This window comes from Camelina sativa, chromosome 12 (assembly GCF_030686135.1).
Source record: "Camelina sativa cultivar CO46 ecotype springtype chromosome 12, ASM3068613v1".
Lineage (NCBI taxonomy): Eukaryota > Viridiplantae > Streptophyta > Magnoliopsida > Brassicales > Brassicaceae > Camelina > Camelina sativa.
Window position 1 is genome coordinate 28,950,786 of NC_141891.1, and position 17,477 is coordinate 28,968,262.

General features: G+C 39.9%; 1 protein-coding gene and 1 pseudogene across 1 annotated transcript; one reads left to right on the forward strand and one right to left on the reverse strand.

The window, feature by feature from the left end:
* Positions 1 to 2,174: 2,174 nt before the first annotated feature.
* On the forward strand, positions 2,175 to 2,275 carry LOC147931026 (small nucleolar RNA R71; annotated as a pseudogene).
* Positions 2,276 to 8,776: 6,501 nt separating this feature from the next.
* On the reverse strand, positions 8,777 to 9,267 carry LOC147931027 (uncharacterized). Its single transcript, XM_087477144.1, has 2 exons — positions 9,133 to 9,267; positions 8,777 to 9,046 (listed from the first exon to the last, which is right to left on the reverse strand). The coding sequence occupies exons 1-2, from the start codon at positions 9,265 to 9,267 to the stop codon at positions 8,777 to 8,779; spliced, it is 405 nt and encodes a 134-aa protein (XP_087333270.1).
* Between the last annotated feature and the right edge of the window lie 8,210 nt (positions 9,268 to 17,477).

Consider the following 17,477-nt stretch of genomic DNA (forward strand, 5'->3'; position numbering starts at 1 on the left):
TTACCGAGCACCTTGAGCTGTGAGCAACATCATAGTGGTTTGAGCCATGTCTTCTTGGTTCTTGTCCAGCTCCTTGAGTAGTCCACTGATAGCTTGGTTGAACCTCTTGGACCGTGACCTTGTTATAGGACCCGCCGGAACGATTAGTGCATCCTCCGCTGCTTCTGCTCGTACAAGCTGCTCCTCCGGTGCTTCCTCTGGTTCAAGCTGCTCCTCCGGTGCTTCCTCTGGTTCAAGCTGCTCCTCATGTTCGTGTGGTTGAGTGGAGCTGTCCATGGTCTCATCATAAAGTCAGTGGGAATCATGAAGTTGCCAACCTTAATTGGAATATCCTCTAAAACACCTTCACAAATTCTTCGGGAGCGATCAGCCAAGATAAGAGAAATCTGAGTTGGCTTGAATTCTGTCATCCCAAGTCTCACAGCAACAGAATGTGGCATCAAGTTGATGCTAGAGCCAAGGTCACAAAGTGAGTGAGAAAACCTTCCTGCGGAGATTGAACAATCAAAACAAAGCTTCCAGGATCTGGTAACTTCTCCGCAGTCTTACATTGAATGATTGCACTCACTTCCTTAGAGACAACCACCTCCTGCTTTCTCTCCTTCTTCCTCTGAACAGGCTGGTTCAATAGAATTGCACTGACATCCTTAGTAAGCAGTGCTCCTTCCTCAGGGCTCAAACCATTTGATACCATTCTCTTGACATAGCGCCTATGTGGTGGTGAAAGCTTTACTGCATCAATTAAAGGCATCTCAATCATCACCTTGTCCATCATTGCTTTGCATCTAGCTTCCTCCATCTCTTGCTTAGACTTTCTTGGCTTGGGAAAAGGAACCTTAGGCTTGTAGACCCTTTCAGCAGCTGGAACCTGAGATTTTGCAGTTTCTGGATTCGTCTGAGAGGAGTGTCGACCGACACCCAGGTGGTGTTGATCGACACCATCATCTGAAACCGAGAGATTGGTCGATTTCTCTTCTTTTTCTGCAGAAGCAATTTCACCATCATCTTCATCTCTCACTGATATGGCATTGCAAGCATGTCTGGGGTTTGAATCAGTTCTTGCTGGAAGAACACTCTCTTGTCGTTTAACAGACCCAACAGTCTGTGCAACTTGAATCTCCAGCTTCTTAACATGAACATTCAATGCATCAATCTTCCCATTCAGCTCAGTGTAGACATTGTCAATCTCCCCATTGAATGTCACTGTCAATTGCTCCTGTCCTTGCAAAAGCTGCTCAAGCATGGCTTCCATTCTACTCTCTGAAGAATTCTTAGGAGGTGGAGACTGATAAGATGAGTTCCCATATGTCCTTGTATAGCCATTGTTCTGTTGTTGCTGCTGGTCACCAATGTAAGGCCTGTTGCCTTGCTGATTTACAAACCGCTGTCCCTGATTCCCATACACATAGTTCACATCTTCCTCTTGGTGTCCTTGATCAGGTTCTGGCTCATATGTCTCAACCTCAGCAGCAAAATGAACAAATTTCTTACCCATAAGGAGATTATGCACTGAATCCAGCTTAGCATTAACAAAAGCTAACTGGTTTGAATCAAATCCTCCATGCAATCTCTTCCTTTCAGCATCTGCTCCCTTAGTGCTATTGCTAGAAGCCAAATTCTCAATCAAAACTTTAGCATCTTCTGGAAATCTTGTTTTGAAATTCCCATGACTTGCAGCATCCAAAGCTAACTGATACTTCCAATCACACCTGTGAGAACTGAGAATGAGCTTCTCCTTCCGAAGTGATTTAAATTGTGGAGGAGCTTATCGCCGTAAAACAGTTCCGAACTGAATTGAGAGAATTTGAGAATTTGAACTTGTATTGCTATTGCTGGAAAAAATATTCGATCCCTGACAACTGACCCCCCCCCCTTACATATTTATACCGACCAATTTATTACTAAATTAATGCGCCATTAATAGGACGCGATTTGCGCGGACTAATTAATCCTCTTGAATGCGGGAATCTTTGACCTGGACCGAGCTGCGAACTGACCAGCACGAAACATCTCCGCGCTTTCTTCCTTTCTCCGGGCCTGATGGGCCGATCACTAATTCGCTCTTGGCCCAGTAGACTAGCCCGGCCTAGGCCCTCTTGCCTATTGCCCGAGATGGCAGATCGTGGGTACAACAACACCCTCTGAAAAAGATACTCAACAGTTGTACCCTTGAAAAACCATGATGTGGACAGTCCCTCTGATAAGCTTTGAATCTCACCCAAGCTGCCTTGAAAGCTTCATCTGGTCTTTGCTTGAAAGTGGATAGCTTGACTCTCAACTCATCTGACATTGCATCATCATAGAAATGGTTGAGGAAGGCTACCTTGACATCACGCCAGCTTGTCAATGATCCAGCAGGCAGCTGTTTCAACCATTGAGATGCCTCTCCTGCAAGTGAGTAAGGGAAGAGTTTGCAGAAGATGTAGTCCTCAGTTACCCCATTAGCCTTGATGCTAGTCACCAGATCCTCAAAATGCTCAATGTGATCCAAGGGCTTCTCATTGGGCAAAGCAGAGAAAGGTATCTGCCCAACTAGTTGAAAGTATGCAGGTTTCAACTCAAAATCATTCCTCTGAAAAGGGGGAGGAACAATAGCAGACCGGTTCTCATACACCAGATCAGCCCGATTGTAGTCAGCAATAGTCCTGATCAGATCCCGGTTGTTCTCCTGTCGTCGAACTGGGTTCTGTACGTGGTTGGCAGCTCCACGCACGTCTGCAGGTGGGTGTCGATCGATGCCACCTGGTTGGTGTCGATCGACACCAAGATCCGGATCATCAACGACACCAGCTTGCTGGTTCACGACAGCCTGCTCATTGACAACAGGTTCAGGAATCACATTTCCTTCTGCATCAAGCTTTTGGCCCTGCTCATTGCGCAAATGGCCCTCTTGATCCCTCAAAACACCAGCCTCATCACGCATAAAAATAATCGTATTAACCATCTTCAGAGATTTGGCTGCTTTTCTGTTCTCACGCTCAAGTTTTCCCAACTCTTGGTTTGAAAGCTTCAGAATTGGACCAGTCTTGTTGCTCCTTGTGTTAGGCTTCTTAGGCAGACACCTGAAACACACAAGAGAGAAGAAAACAAAAGCGTGTTAGTTTGAAAATAAAAAAGAAAAATTTAGACAAAATCTAAAACTCAAATCTAATGGTAGATCAAAAAGTCCTCGGCAACGGCGCCAAAATTTGATATGCTCAAATTAACCCTAGAGCTACTCTCTCAAATTAAGAGATCACTGCAGTACTTAGGGGTCGAATTCCACAAGGACTCAAGACTACACAATAAATTATAAAGTTTTATAATTATGCTAAACAGATTAATTTGAATTAAAATAAAAGCAATGCAAAATATAAAAGTTGTTGTAAATTCAGAAAATCAAAAAGCTAGGCCTAGGGAATTTTTCAGGAAATTATGAATTATAAATCAATCAATAAATTAGGATTCAAACAATTAAGAACAGATCTAGAAATCTAAACACTTTTGTAAATTAAATCAGTTCTCACTGCAAATAATATCTAAATTTAAAACCAGAAAATCCAAATCTCTTTGTAAAATTCTAGGTTAAAAATTAGCAATAAAATCAGGTTTAGATTGTTCACAAAATTATTAAATCAAATCTCTTTGCAAGAAATAATTTTGCTCATCAAAAGGTTTTATCAGGAAAACAATTATATTCTCATATCAATTTATTTTCCTAAAGTATTAATTCTAGATGGCCAATCAAGGATTAATATGAAGAACAACCTAAGATGAAGATCTAGATAGATAATGAATCCTAAATAATCAGATCTAATAATTCATAAAATCCCTGTGAAAAACCCTGAACCTAACAAGCAAACTACTCAGACATAATTAATGAAGAACAAGACATGATTTTGAATAATAAGCAATAGAGATTAAAAGAGTAAGAAAGGAGTTTAAGAATTCTTCTCTACAAAGCAGATCTGATCTCTCTCTCTCTCCAAAAGCTCTCAAAAATCTCTCAGGGTTGCAAGAAAAATAAAACTTGCTAGAATACAACTTTTTTGGGTTTGCAAAAACCTAAAAACTATATATATGTCCTAAAACACGTTAGGGACTAATCTTGCAAATATGGAAAACTTTGGGCAACTTTGTAAAACTTCCAAATTTGGCTCTCTCGTCGGTTTGGACTGGGTGTCGATCGATGCTAAGGCAGTGTCGATCGACACCATCTCCTCTGATCGATTCCAAGTTGATTTCTTGCGGATTATTGCTCCAAACTGATCCAAATTGCTCCACTTTGCTCTTTCCATGCTAAAAACCTGTAAAGACTCAAAAACAATCTAGAAAAAATGAAAAGACACTAAAAGACTCCTTATATCATGGTTAAAAACCATAAAAACCATGATATATCAGCTCCCATAACGCAAACGCAAACGTAGAGAATTCAAGATCCAATAACATATTTCCTGGACTGGATAGAGTCAATGGTGTTGGTACATATGCGTACATGTTAATTATATGTGTACAGGTGACCGACGAAATTGTAGTTTACGATATGGTATTTTAACATACATAAAGTGAATGAGCCGTACACCAATGTTAAATCATAACGACTGGCAGGGGGAACATAATTCAAGTAACAAAAGCGTAAACAATATCTTCCCCACACATATCAGACCTAACATACTCCGTCCAGAAGTCGTAGTCGTAGTCCTCCTCATCAGGCACCTCCTCGCCCACAAACAACTGTAAGTCTGATACAAGGACTCCGTTGGGATGACGATGTATTGCAACCCTTTCTTCTGTTATGAGCTCTCCATATGCACCACCATCACCGTAAGGCCCAATTGTAGAAACAACTCTATAATTTTGGCCTGAACAAGTAACATATACATTAATGGCCTTGTCCCCATTATGAGGACGACAGAAAATACGGTACTCAGCGTCGGTTGTGATAGGCAGTGGAAAGGGAGACTCGCAAGTATCTGTGTCGACCTGTTGTCCCACCCAGTAAGAAATAGTGAAGGCAACATGAGTGTGTGAAAACAGTATGCAGCATCCACAAAACAACGGAGATCCTCAACCCCATCCGTAATATTGGACTGTACTGCCCTACCGCCGCGATCGACGTTGACTTTGAATTCCCACCCTAGTTTATCATTTTGAGTCCATCTTCCGGGTATCACGGTTATAATGGCGCCTTCACTACCAGACATCCAGTATATCAGCCAAAAGAGTATAACTCTTACCATAGATCGGGCAACTATAACGTGAGATGCGGTGGTATAAATGAGAAAATATATCGGTAGAAGCAAACTATTGTAATGGGTACACATCGTAGTAACAGTATATACTGTGTAAACCTAGAAGATAGTCGTAAGACTACGTCGTATTAACGTGTTTCTATTCAGAGGTTACAACTCCATATATGGAATCGGGGGTGAGTATGTAAATTGTCAACATGATTAAGTATGGCGAAATATTTATCGTTTTAATGTAATAAATTTTTAAACAAAGACGCAACATAAAACAACGTCATATAGAAACTAAAGTAAATTACCATAATTTTCGCTCAACTCCCCAACTACCTTCTACAGCGGGTGTTTTAATAGTGGGCAGGCAGTAGTTTCTGTTTATTTGTTTCTCCACTTTTTGATATTTCTTTAGTTAACTATAAGAAAATGGCGTCTTTGAGGCGAAACATTCCTGATCTGCCAGACGAGATCTTGATAAAAATAGCCCGGCGTCTCTCAGTTGATGGGTTGTCGTACCTTTCTCCATTATTAAAGGCTGGTCGTCGAGGAGTGCAAACGGTGCTCGCCCCCGAAGTTCTGAAGGATGCCAACATCTACCACATCTGTTGGCATCCTTCTTCATTCCAAACGCCACAAAAGCCAAATGGTAAACGCCAAGAAGAAGGGATTCACAGGCGTATTTTCGAAAATTGTTTAGACGCAGGGAACGGAATAGCAATCTACAACAAGGGGCTACGGGTCGTTGCCGAGGACCAAGACATTCAGCGAGGTATCGCACTACTAGAAAAAAACGTTCCCGAAGAAGCCGAGGCCACACAAGCATGTGGGATTTTCTCTATGTTATATGGGGACGAGCAGATGGCGGTTCATTTTCTTCACCAATTTGATGCACATCACTATCCACTCCAATCAGAGGGAGTACGGTTTATCGGGGAAGATCTGTTCCAACGGTTGTGCACATTTAAGACGGCGCGTAAAAACACGTACACAGATTCACTAGTATATCCCTCCAGTTTGTTGCTCCGTTTCCCGGACTGTGCCATGCGTAGTTGTTTGAGATGGGGCAGATTATCAACCAACACACGTCATTATGACATTGTCTGTGTAAATTGCAGAGTGTGGTGGGTGGCCAAATCTATATGTGAAATCCTTTAGGTGTATTGTCGGTTCCCTTATGTGTTGCGATTTAATTCCACGTATGGAACATTTTTAATGAAATTACTATGTAAACATGTTTATCAACTCTGGTTTAGTAAACCTTTCTCGATTTACTAAATATCCATAATTACAAACTCGTTAAGGGAACTAATCACCCTAGCAAAACCTGTTGGAAATAAGGTTTACATTATGCGTAACGTGTTATACTTCATCATAACGAGTTATTGTCAAAATCCCGGGTGGAAGCTGTGTTTGAAGACTACACATTAGTAAACTCGTTTAGATTTGAAAGAAAAAAAAATCACCACGTACTGTGACATACGTTACTTTGGTTAGATTACTTTGTGTTTTGTGTCAAAACCCCTCCGTGAGGTTTTTTCGACAATATAACCAACCATGGTAATACATAAAAGTGGTCTACCCAACAAACGAGAAAGTCCCACACAATATAGTATATCCCCGTATAGATGATGTGTATTTTGTTTCACCGGTTTAAACACATATAACTATCAAACAAACGACGCCGTTTGTTTCTCTTCGAAAACGGCACCAGCTGTGAATTTTCTTGTTGTTTTACACTACAAAAACGACACAAAACCCAATGTTCTATAAACCAAACCGAATAAAATCGATATCTAAAAAAAAATCAAAATTAGGGTTCATTAAATCGATTTGGGGGAGACAGAGAGAGCCGCTGCCATAGATGCTGGACTAGATTGAGGAGTTGGAATATCTGTTAATAGTTGAACTTTCCTTTTTTCAATTTTCTCTCCTTAATTTATGTTCTCTGTTTCCTTCTTAATGTCTGCTTTGACAAACACGAGTCCAGTTGAGTATGACGATGCGGAGTATGGGATCCCGGCTGTTTGTTACTGTGGTGAAAGGCCAAAGCTACAACCTTCTTTTACGAGGACAAACCCAGGGAGGCTCTACTACACATGTCGAAATAGAGAGGTAAGTGACGTCCAAATTTGGTTTAAATGTTTAGACTGGATCACTTACAGTGACCCCGAGGTTGCATAAACATCAAATTTATTTTCATTTCTGGAGGTTTTTGTTAAAAAAAATAATTTGCAGGATGGGGACTATCACATTTTTAAATGGTGGGATGAAGCTATGATGGAGGAACTGAAAACAGTGAAGGAAAATATTCTAAAGTTAACTAGTTTGAATCAAATGCGTGAAGCATTTCAGGAATAAAAAGAGGAGATTGCTAACATCTTAAATATGCACAAGGAAAATCAGAGGGAGTTGGGAAGGCTGAAGGCGTTGATTGCGTACAAGAGTGATGGATTAACTATGGAGTTAAAACTGACGAATGTGTTTGTTGCGACTTTGGTTATACTAGCAATAATGACCTACTCTTACAAGTACATTGGAAGTTTCATTATAGTAGTACTTTGGGTTGTGGTTTTATTGTTTAACATCAAGTTGCTCAATTATATTTGGATTAGTCACATTTTTTTATCGCCTTAAAAATAATGACTGGTTGAAACGTTGTCGTGTTATTATTATCGACCAAACCCTTGAAATTAAACATAAACATTTGTACACAAATGTACACATACGTTTAACATTAAAGGTTGGCAGTATTAGGAAGATTCTTACCAAATAAAAATAAAAATAAATAATTAACCATGCGTAATACACACAACATTTTACATCAAATTAATCCTATCCACGTAAGATAGATTGTTGGTATGTAGGTAATGTAGATAATATAAAGAGTTCAGTGACGTGGTTTAAAAATTTGGAATGTAAGCAACATTCACAAATGGAAACATAAGCTACTATTTATCGTAAGTCCGCGCGCGCTGGTCAAAGTATTCCAACCGGAGTTTGAAATCTTTAACCTCAGGGAAGGGTGGTTCAAATATCACTTTAGAGACACCCGGTTGACTAACCACTTCCATCCCTCCTGCGGTGCGAAAAAATAAGGAAAAAGGGTAACCAAAATTAGTTTTCTGTAGAACTATTATAGTTAAAAGGTGTTTGAATTGTTTTAAATACGTTTGCGTAATACGTACCTCCATCCTTAAACTTGGCCCTCCAAAACCGCAAGACTACACATTGCAAGTGATGACCCCTACGCACATTTCATCATAACTTACACATTGCAAGTGATGACCCCTACGCACAGAGACACCTACGTTAATAGCCCGTTATTTCTTTAAAGTGTGTGAAAGGTAATAATCGCGAAAACGACTCACTCAAGATTCGTCAATGAAAACCGTATCAACCGGGTTTTCTCGGCAAACCGTGGAGCAGTTGGATCGTCAACGTATATTCTTGGTTCGACATGAGTAACTTCCCCCATCGTGTCTACGATGTCATGTCATTAGAATTATGGTACTGGCTATGATATTAGAAAACGGAACAACAGAATGCAACATTACCTAAGCAGCAGTTCTAGGTGAAAGGAGACCATCGTTCGTAAATTTGGTCGAGGCGACGTAGTCGATGTAGTGATTGGTCGACAAGCAACGAATGTTGTCCACAACCGTGTCAGCAGTGAACTTGATCCGGAAGTTGGAAGCCACGACCTTCACAGCGGATGTGTCGTTAGTGACGACGAAATTTGAGATGGTTTTCCACGAACCCTCCTCAATCCCCGTACAGAACTGGGGCAACAGGTCCTCGTTGATGGTTGCCTGCATCTTATCCCCCTACGGTATGGGAAAAACTTCAACTATGATGTATGAATCATTTGATATTAAGTGCATATAATATGATGATGAGACGAGTCACTTACGAAAACATCCAAAACAACCATTTCAAAGGTGGCAATGTTCGGTTCTCTCTTTCTCCACTTGCGGATGATCTTAACAGAAATCTTCCAATCAGAACGCCACGTTTGGAGATCGGATAGCCTGTCAAAATGCACCATAACTGTTGTTGCACTTATGTTTTGTGGGTGATATTTGGTTTTGAGAGACAAATACATACTTCACCGGGTGTGTATTTGTCTTCTTATATAAGCAGCGAACAAACACAAATGGATTATCCATATTGTGGCTTTTCAAAACGTCGTGACTGCACTCCATACAGATACCTCGTATTTAGATAATTAACACGTGTACCTGCCGGTTTAGCAAAGAAGATACATCGCATGTACTACTTAATTATGACCCTATAGTCGACATTATATATCCGCAAAAAATAGATTGGTAATTTTAACAAACCATTTCAATGTAAAACTTTATAAAACATCAAGGAATAGTGAGTGATGGTTTAACCTCACAAATAAAGGCTGATATAGAATGTAAATGAACCAATAACGTTGAAGAACTGTATAATCTGAATAAAAATATTAAATAAAATCACAACTGTTGCACTGTTTCAAAAAAATATTTAAAAATGGTTAAGTAGTAAAGCTAAATCTTTGTTCTTGGTAGGAGACGGAAAAACTGAGGCCTCAGTTGTGACGGCGCATTTGGATGTCCGATAGGGTTGTTTCGATCCCGAGTATTTGAATTAAGGTGTTTAGATCTGGGATAAGTTCTACAAGAGGAGCGAGAATAGAAGTCCGCGACGGAACATTTAAAGAAGAAGAGATTACGAAGGTCGGGTGAAATCAGAAAAAGGCGACTAGTTTCGATCCCTCTTCCATCACCGGTGTTGATTCAGAAGGTAAGTGTTTCTCAATACTTCCCCTTTTAATTGGAAGAGAGATTGTTCCCCCAAATTCTATATTTGGTTGAAAGAGTATCTAGCAAATACATTTAAGAATCGATTTGATTAGCCCAGGTCATGAATTCCATGAATAGTTGTGTATTTGTGGCAGGCAAAGGATAAATAACCCTAATCGTGAAGAGAATTGAACTTTGGTAGACATTGGAATTTGAGTTATTGGCTTAGTGTACGTACATACTAATAAGTACGTTAATTGTTGGTGGTAAGATGGATCCCGAAGAAGTAGAGATCGTTCCTCCATTGAGTTTGGATCTACCGAGGAGGTTATTTGCTCTTGACCATTACCCTCTCCAAACCAAGATCAATGCGTATTCAAAACCAGAATATCTTTCTAAAATACGAAGGTGCTGAGTGGAACAACAGAAATGACAAACTTGTCAAAGTCTCCATTTGGGCAGCTTTTTTGTATCCCTGCGAACAAGACCTCGTTCTCCGGGAAACTAGTTCATGGATTTGTTTGCCGTCAATTGGTGACCAAAAAGCGGCATGAGATGTGGATTGTGTTTGGTGGCAATCCAATAAAGTTTGGATTACAGGAATTTGCAGAGTTGACAGGTCTCGAGTGTGGAAATTATCCAACAAGGAGAGATGTTAAAGCAGCTACAAAAACGCAAAAGGGATGTAAGACTGTTTGAGATGCACTATTCGGGGAAAACAAAGAACCTACGATCTCTGAGTTGGTACAAAAGTTGGAGACTGAGGAGATGGAAACGTGGAAGAAATTAGCTTTAGCGCTGATAGTAATAGTTGATGGAGTTCTAACATGCGTTACGCAACCAGTAAAACCAGATCCGAAGACAGTGGAGATGACCAAGAATACAGATTTTTATTTCAAATACCCATGGGGAAGGTTGTCATTTGAACGGACGTCGGAGACTATTACATGCTTTAATTGTCCAGCAGACATTGACAGTTTAGTGAATATTTTCAAGCAACAATCATTTTCTGTTCATGGATTTCCTCTAGCACTCCAGCTGCTGGCTTTTCACTATGTCTCAGCACTTGCAAGATTAGTACCGTCTGACGTACAAGATCAGGCTTTTACTCAAAGATCGATCCATAATCTAGCTAAACTACGCCCAATCTGGACAGCAGACATCTTCGCTTGTGAGACTGCTAGAGAGGTATATACTTGGTTGATATAATACGTAAACGACTTGAAAGTATAAGTTTTGTAATATGTTTATATTTTTCTAATACATGTATCATCTTTTAGGTGGTTATTAGGCGGATGGTGGGTAATGGGGAGCATCGTGATAGTGGAGAATTCTCGTGGCGTGATGAAGAGGAAGACCAACAAGTTGACAACATTCAAAATCTGATTAAAGCTCGCCACAAATGGGATGAGGGAATATGGTTGGGAGGTGATGATGAGTGTCCAAAACAGATACGACCTGAAGAGAAAGGTTTGTTGACATTTATACATAACAAAATGGCTTCATTATAAATACATTTTTATTTTATTAATGGCTTATTAATGATACAGTTGCAGTTGACTCTCGAAAGAGAAAAAGAGAAGACACCGCAACAATTGAAAATAAGAAAGAGAAGACCACAAAGAGACCTAATGTGCGACTGGGGGTACGCCCATTGTTGAAGAACGTTTGGAAGATGACCTATTTGAAAGGTATGCGGCGGAACTAAGCCGGTTCTACAGGAAACAAGAAGCACTGATAAAGGAAAATCATGAAAACATGAAGATATTCGTCCGTAAAGAGATCCGCACGGAGATAAGAGCTGCACTATTGGAGGTTAAAAGAAACGACTGTGGGAAACCTTCTTATGCTTCGAAGACAGTTTCAGAGAAGCAGTATTCAAAAAAAAAAAAAGAGGGAAAACTAAAAAGTTTCGAAGAATGAGTTCAATAATGGTGAGGAAAAAAAGGGGAGAGAAGGTCAGAAACAGGAGATGCGGTGACACTGCTAAGGTTGATATAACAAATAGCTTAAGGGTTGTAATTTTTTCACTACTTACATATATTAAATTATGTTGCTATCGTGGTGTGCACAGGATGATCGAAATACTGATGGTTCGAAGGATGCCATAGATGGTGAACACTCTGTCAGTGGTGATTCGTCAGTTGGAGGCCAGGTAATGGACAACATGTCATTTAGAATGCGGGTCAATCAAATTAATGTGAGTGTTTTCTGTTTATGCACCTATCATTTACGCTTTATATATTTGACTGTAGGGTACAACCCGTAGTCATATTAATGGGTGGGTAACCGAAAATTACGACTGTGGCATGAACGAACCATCCCCGGACAATGGAGTTAATGAGTGTCGCCAAGATTATGACGCGGGAGAAATTGCTGTGGAGCTCTCACCAACTAAAACCGTATCCAATGTAAGTATTTGACACGAATTGGAGATTACAACACTATATTCGTATTAAAGCATTGTCCACCTTTAATTGAACAGATATTACTGCAGCTGAATACTAAAATGGAACCTGATCTGCATTGTAACAAAATGGCAGGTCAGGAAGTAACCATAAAGGGGATCACCATTTGTGGGTTTCATATATATTCGGTTATTTGTTTATCTCCTCCGATCTAAACGTGTAAAAATGTATTTTGTGCCAAGTTCCTCCTACAAACATGCGGTTCAAAAGTTTCATTATTTTGAATAGGTGGATGGGGAAGAACTGCATGAAGAAGGCGGAAAAGTCGAGTGGTTTAACAGTAACGAAGGGGACATAATACGTAGGGAAGGCGAGTAAGATGAGGGTTGTAACAAAACTGGAAAAACTGTAGAAAATGAAACTACAGTTGATGGTCAACAAGAGGCAAGTGCCTAACTTTTTTGATTTCGATTAATTGTGACATTAGTGTACGTACATCTTATTAGGCCGAAGTCCAAGCACTACAAAAGGAGAGCGATGTCGAGGAGGGCTGTAGCAAAACTGATGGACATGTACAAATAGAAACTACAGCTGACGTTCAACCACTGGCAAGTGTCAAACTTTTTTTTTCTCGACTATTTGTAATATATATAGTGTCTACTTATATGAAGTGTACGTCACAATTAATCTATGTACGTACATCTTATTAGGCCGGAGACCAAGCAATACACAAGGAGAGCGATGTCGAAGAGGGCTGTAAAGAAACTAGAGGTGAACCAGATAAAAGTCCAGGGGAGGAATTTATTCCCGGTGACTCAGATAATTTAGTGCCGCAGTCGGTTATTATTGTGGATGAAACAGGACGGGCAAAAGTAGTGCTAATGGAGATACGTGAGAATCAACCATCCGAAGCCATAGTGATCAAAGCAGGGTCGGTTTCATACGACCCGATGGAAGATGTTGATGATGAGAAATTCGCTAAATTCACCGAGTTGATAAAACGTGATAATGTGTAAGTGTAGTATATATTACTCAGATGACATAATTGGTATGCTCAACCATTAATATAGGATATTCGTAACAATATTGCGCAGGATACACAACATTTTCGGATTCCGCAAGGCAGATAGCCTATTCTTCTCTACTCTTATATCACCCCAACAATGGGTCCAAAGTCAGGTACATATTTTAAACTTTACGTACACGATGTTAGGTGTGTTCAAGGTTTCTTGTTGGATTTATACTTGAGTTGGTTTGCTTTTAACTGCATCTGCAGCACACAGAGATGATTGCCCTAACGCTGTGGCACAAAAACGGAGAAGACATGATAAAACGAAAGAGCGTAATTTTGGACTTCGTTCTCTTTTACGAGTTGACAAGAAGGTTCCAAGCATTCAACAAGTCGAAACAGAATTTCCAGTGGGACAAAGTACTCATTGACATCGTCAATGGGGAATGAATGCACAACGAAACAAGGTTGAAGTGATTTACAGATGTCGACGTTATATATGCTCCAATGAACTGGAAATCTACGCATTGGGTAGGAGTGGGCATAAATCTTAAAACGAGAAATGTTTCCATTTACGATCCTTTGATGACCTCCGCCAGAGAACCTCTTGTGAGGTCCCAGATCGAGCTGGTGATTAAAATGATACCGTACCTACTTCAGAGGGTTATCGATGTCAATTACCCTATCGATCCATTTACCGCTGAAAGGGTCAGCCCTCTAGGACAAAACTTTAGGACGGGAGATTGTGGACCTTTTGCTATGAGGTTTTTAGAACTGTTGAGCATGGGTAAACCGATGGCTGATTGCTTGAAGATCACCGGCAATAATATTGACAATTTCCGAAAGAAGTTCGCGATGGACGTCTACGAAGCTGGTATCGACCCGATAAATTAAGTAGCGAATAAACATTCTTACTGGTTGTACTTATTACTTTCACGCAGGTGGTCCATCTGATGCGTAACCGTTTATTAGAATGATTTTAGTTCGATGGCTTGTAATACAATTTAATTGCCTCGCTCATCATATCATACCTCTACCTACATGTTGCCAATGTACGTAAGATTGCCAGTAGGGACAACTTAGTGTGCTCAAAATTGAGAGAAACTAAGCACCAATCATGCACCTAAAAATAACGTCTATAACGTTAGAGAATCGATTGTACGTACACAGATGAATATACGTACGTGTGTACACAGACCATAATAAGGCCGTTACTTAGTTGATGATACGTACACATCTGATAAAGGCCTAACATATACTAATACTGGTTAGAAAGACGTCATAATGATACATATCTAGACCCTGCAATATACAAAAAACACTACACCTAAAGAGGGTTTAAACCGATTGGAGCTATGTGAGTGACCAGACGTCGGATAATCTAAGAACGACATCCTCAAATCCCACATGTTACAAAAAAAATGACCAAACAAGCATCTTCTATTAGCAACACGCGTAAAACCAATCTTCAATTTAGCAAAATCATATTGCTCCGATAATGTACATGGAACCTAACTTCTTCAACTTTTTGATCCCGGGTTGAACTCAGCTTCCGGATAATCTAATGTCTCCAACGTAGCATCTAGTTGCAGAAAGCAGTCTCGGTCTGGGACCTCATCAAACACTTCTGCAGCAAGTTTCATCCTAATCGAAGGCATGGCCGCATCACATAGGCCTGTGTAATTTAGTCCAAGAGCTATACACTCTAAGCACTTCAACGTGTACACACCACAGTCACCTTGTTGATAGTTCTGTGGGAGTGTTTTCACCCGGTGAAACACATTCTTTCTGTGGTGGTGAAATGATGATGAATGATGTATGATGTGATGACGAACAAATGGAGTGCAGGGTGTTTCAATTCCCCTTATGTTGTTGTAGTATAAGAGGTGTCAATCCTAAATGAGTGTATGCAAGCAATCAGTATATGAATATTTGTCTAAGTCAAGTCAAATATGTAGGATGTTTGTCACTAACAACCTCATGATGAATGTAAAATGCAGTAAGTAAAAGCAGCTAGAACAGGATACTAAATTCAAAGAGAATAAACTAATCAAAGCTATGATGAATCTAGACCAGAAATGGAAACTATAGTAATGCAAGTAATTAACTAATGCAAGGCAAGTAATGAACAGGATACTAAGTGAATGCAACAGAAATGCAACTAGAATGAAACAAGAAACGAGACAGGACTTACACAAATCGTAAACAAGAGTTCTGGGAATGAACTGGAGCAAGCACTCGATCGAGTGTAGATCGAGTGCAGGGTCGAGCTGGACAAAAGCATAAAACAGAGCAATGCAAACAAAACAGAGCAATACGAAAGCGAATCAAACAACAATCAAACAACAGGATTTAAGCTAAGAAATCAATAAACAAAGAAGGTCTTAGGGATGGATTCATGGGCTGGACTTTAGATTGTGGTTATCTAACTTGATCAACAAACCTCAGTCAATATGAGCTAATCTCTAGACAATGATCTCCGAGAACATGTTAATCCACTCTCATGGCAAAAACAATCAAGCTCATATATTTCTAGACTTGTTCTCACAAAGCAAAGAACCTATACAAGCAAGCATTAAGCAATATGTCAAGAATCAAACAAGACTTCTAATCTCTTAGCAAGCCTAATGATAATCTCTAGATCTAGCCTTATCTTTGCACCTTAGACATTGGTGTGATGCTAAGAAGCTTGAGATCAAACCCTACCCTCTCGGTTATAGGATCAGCATTAAGAATATCTAGCCTAGAAGAGATCTACAACAATCAAGCTTGACCAAATCAAATAAACACAACATCCATCCAGCCTAAACCATCTCTAAGAGCTAAGGAAACTACTCACAATCACACATGATGAACAACAAAGTCATAAACCCAGAAAATAACGAAACTTGCATCATTAGAAAGATAAAGCAAAGATCTACAATATTGAAGAAGGAATCAAACTCGAATTCTTAATATTTTGAAAGTTATGAAACCAAGAAATATGAAGAATCTCTTGTTTTTCTCCTTCAAAAGAAGGTACAAGATCTAAGAAAATAAAAATGCAAAAAGTAAAAATTCTCAAAAGGGTAAATACTAGGTTTGAGAATATATAAAAAGCTGGACTACTGGTGGCTGCTGGGTACAAGGTCTTTAAATAGGAAAAGGAGTGGAAGCCCTAAAAATGCTAAAAGACAAAATAGCTAGGCGGCTCGGCCAACTCAACCCGGTGCTCGGTCGAGTGACCGGTCGAGTTGGCTTTTCTTCTGTTCCTTCCACTTGGTCGAGTCCCTCTCCGCACACGGTCGAGTGTCTGGTCGAGTGGGCAGTCGAGTGGGACTCCGGACCTTGGTTCTTCAGCCCTAACTCCCTTGCTTTTTCCTCTTGATTGCTTCACTTCTCCTCAGCATTGCTTCCATGCTCCTTAGGCTCCAAAATCACCTGTTTATGCAAGAAAAGATGCAAATGCAATGCAACTATACTCTAATGCAAGAACAGTCCTAAAGCTATGCAATAATGGTTAAAATGGATGGCAAAAGATGCACTGATAAAGGAAAATCATGAAAACATGAAGATATTCGTCCGTAAAGAGATCCGCACGGAGATAAGAGCTGCACTATTGGAGGTTAAAAGAAACGACTGTGGGAAACCTTCTTATGCTTCGAAGACAGTTTCAGAGAAGCAGTATTCAAAAAAAAAAGAAGAGGGAAAACTAAAAAGTTTCGAAGAATGAGTTCAATAATGGTGAGGAAAAAAAGGGGAGAGAAGGTCAGAAACAGGAGATGCGGTGACACTGCTAAGGTTGATATAACAAATAGCTTAAGGGTTGTAATTTTTTCACTACTTACATATATTAAATTATGTTGCTATCGTGGTGTGCACAGGATGATCGAAATACTGATGGTTCGAAGGATGCCATAGATGGTGAACACTCTGTCAGTGGTGATTCGTCAGTTGGAGGCCAGGTAATGGACAACATGTCATTTAGAATGCGGGTCAATCAAATTAATGTGAGTGTTTTCTGTTTATGCACCTATCATTTACGCTTTATATATTTGACTGTAGGGTACAA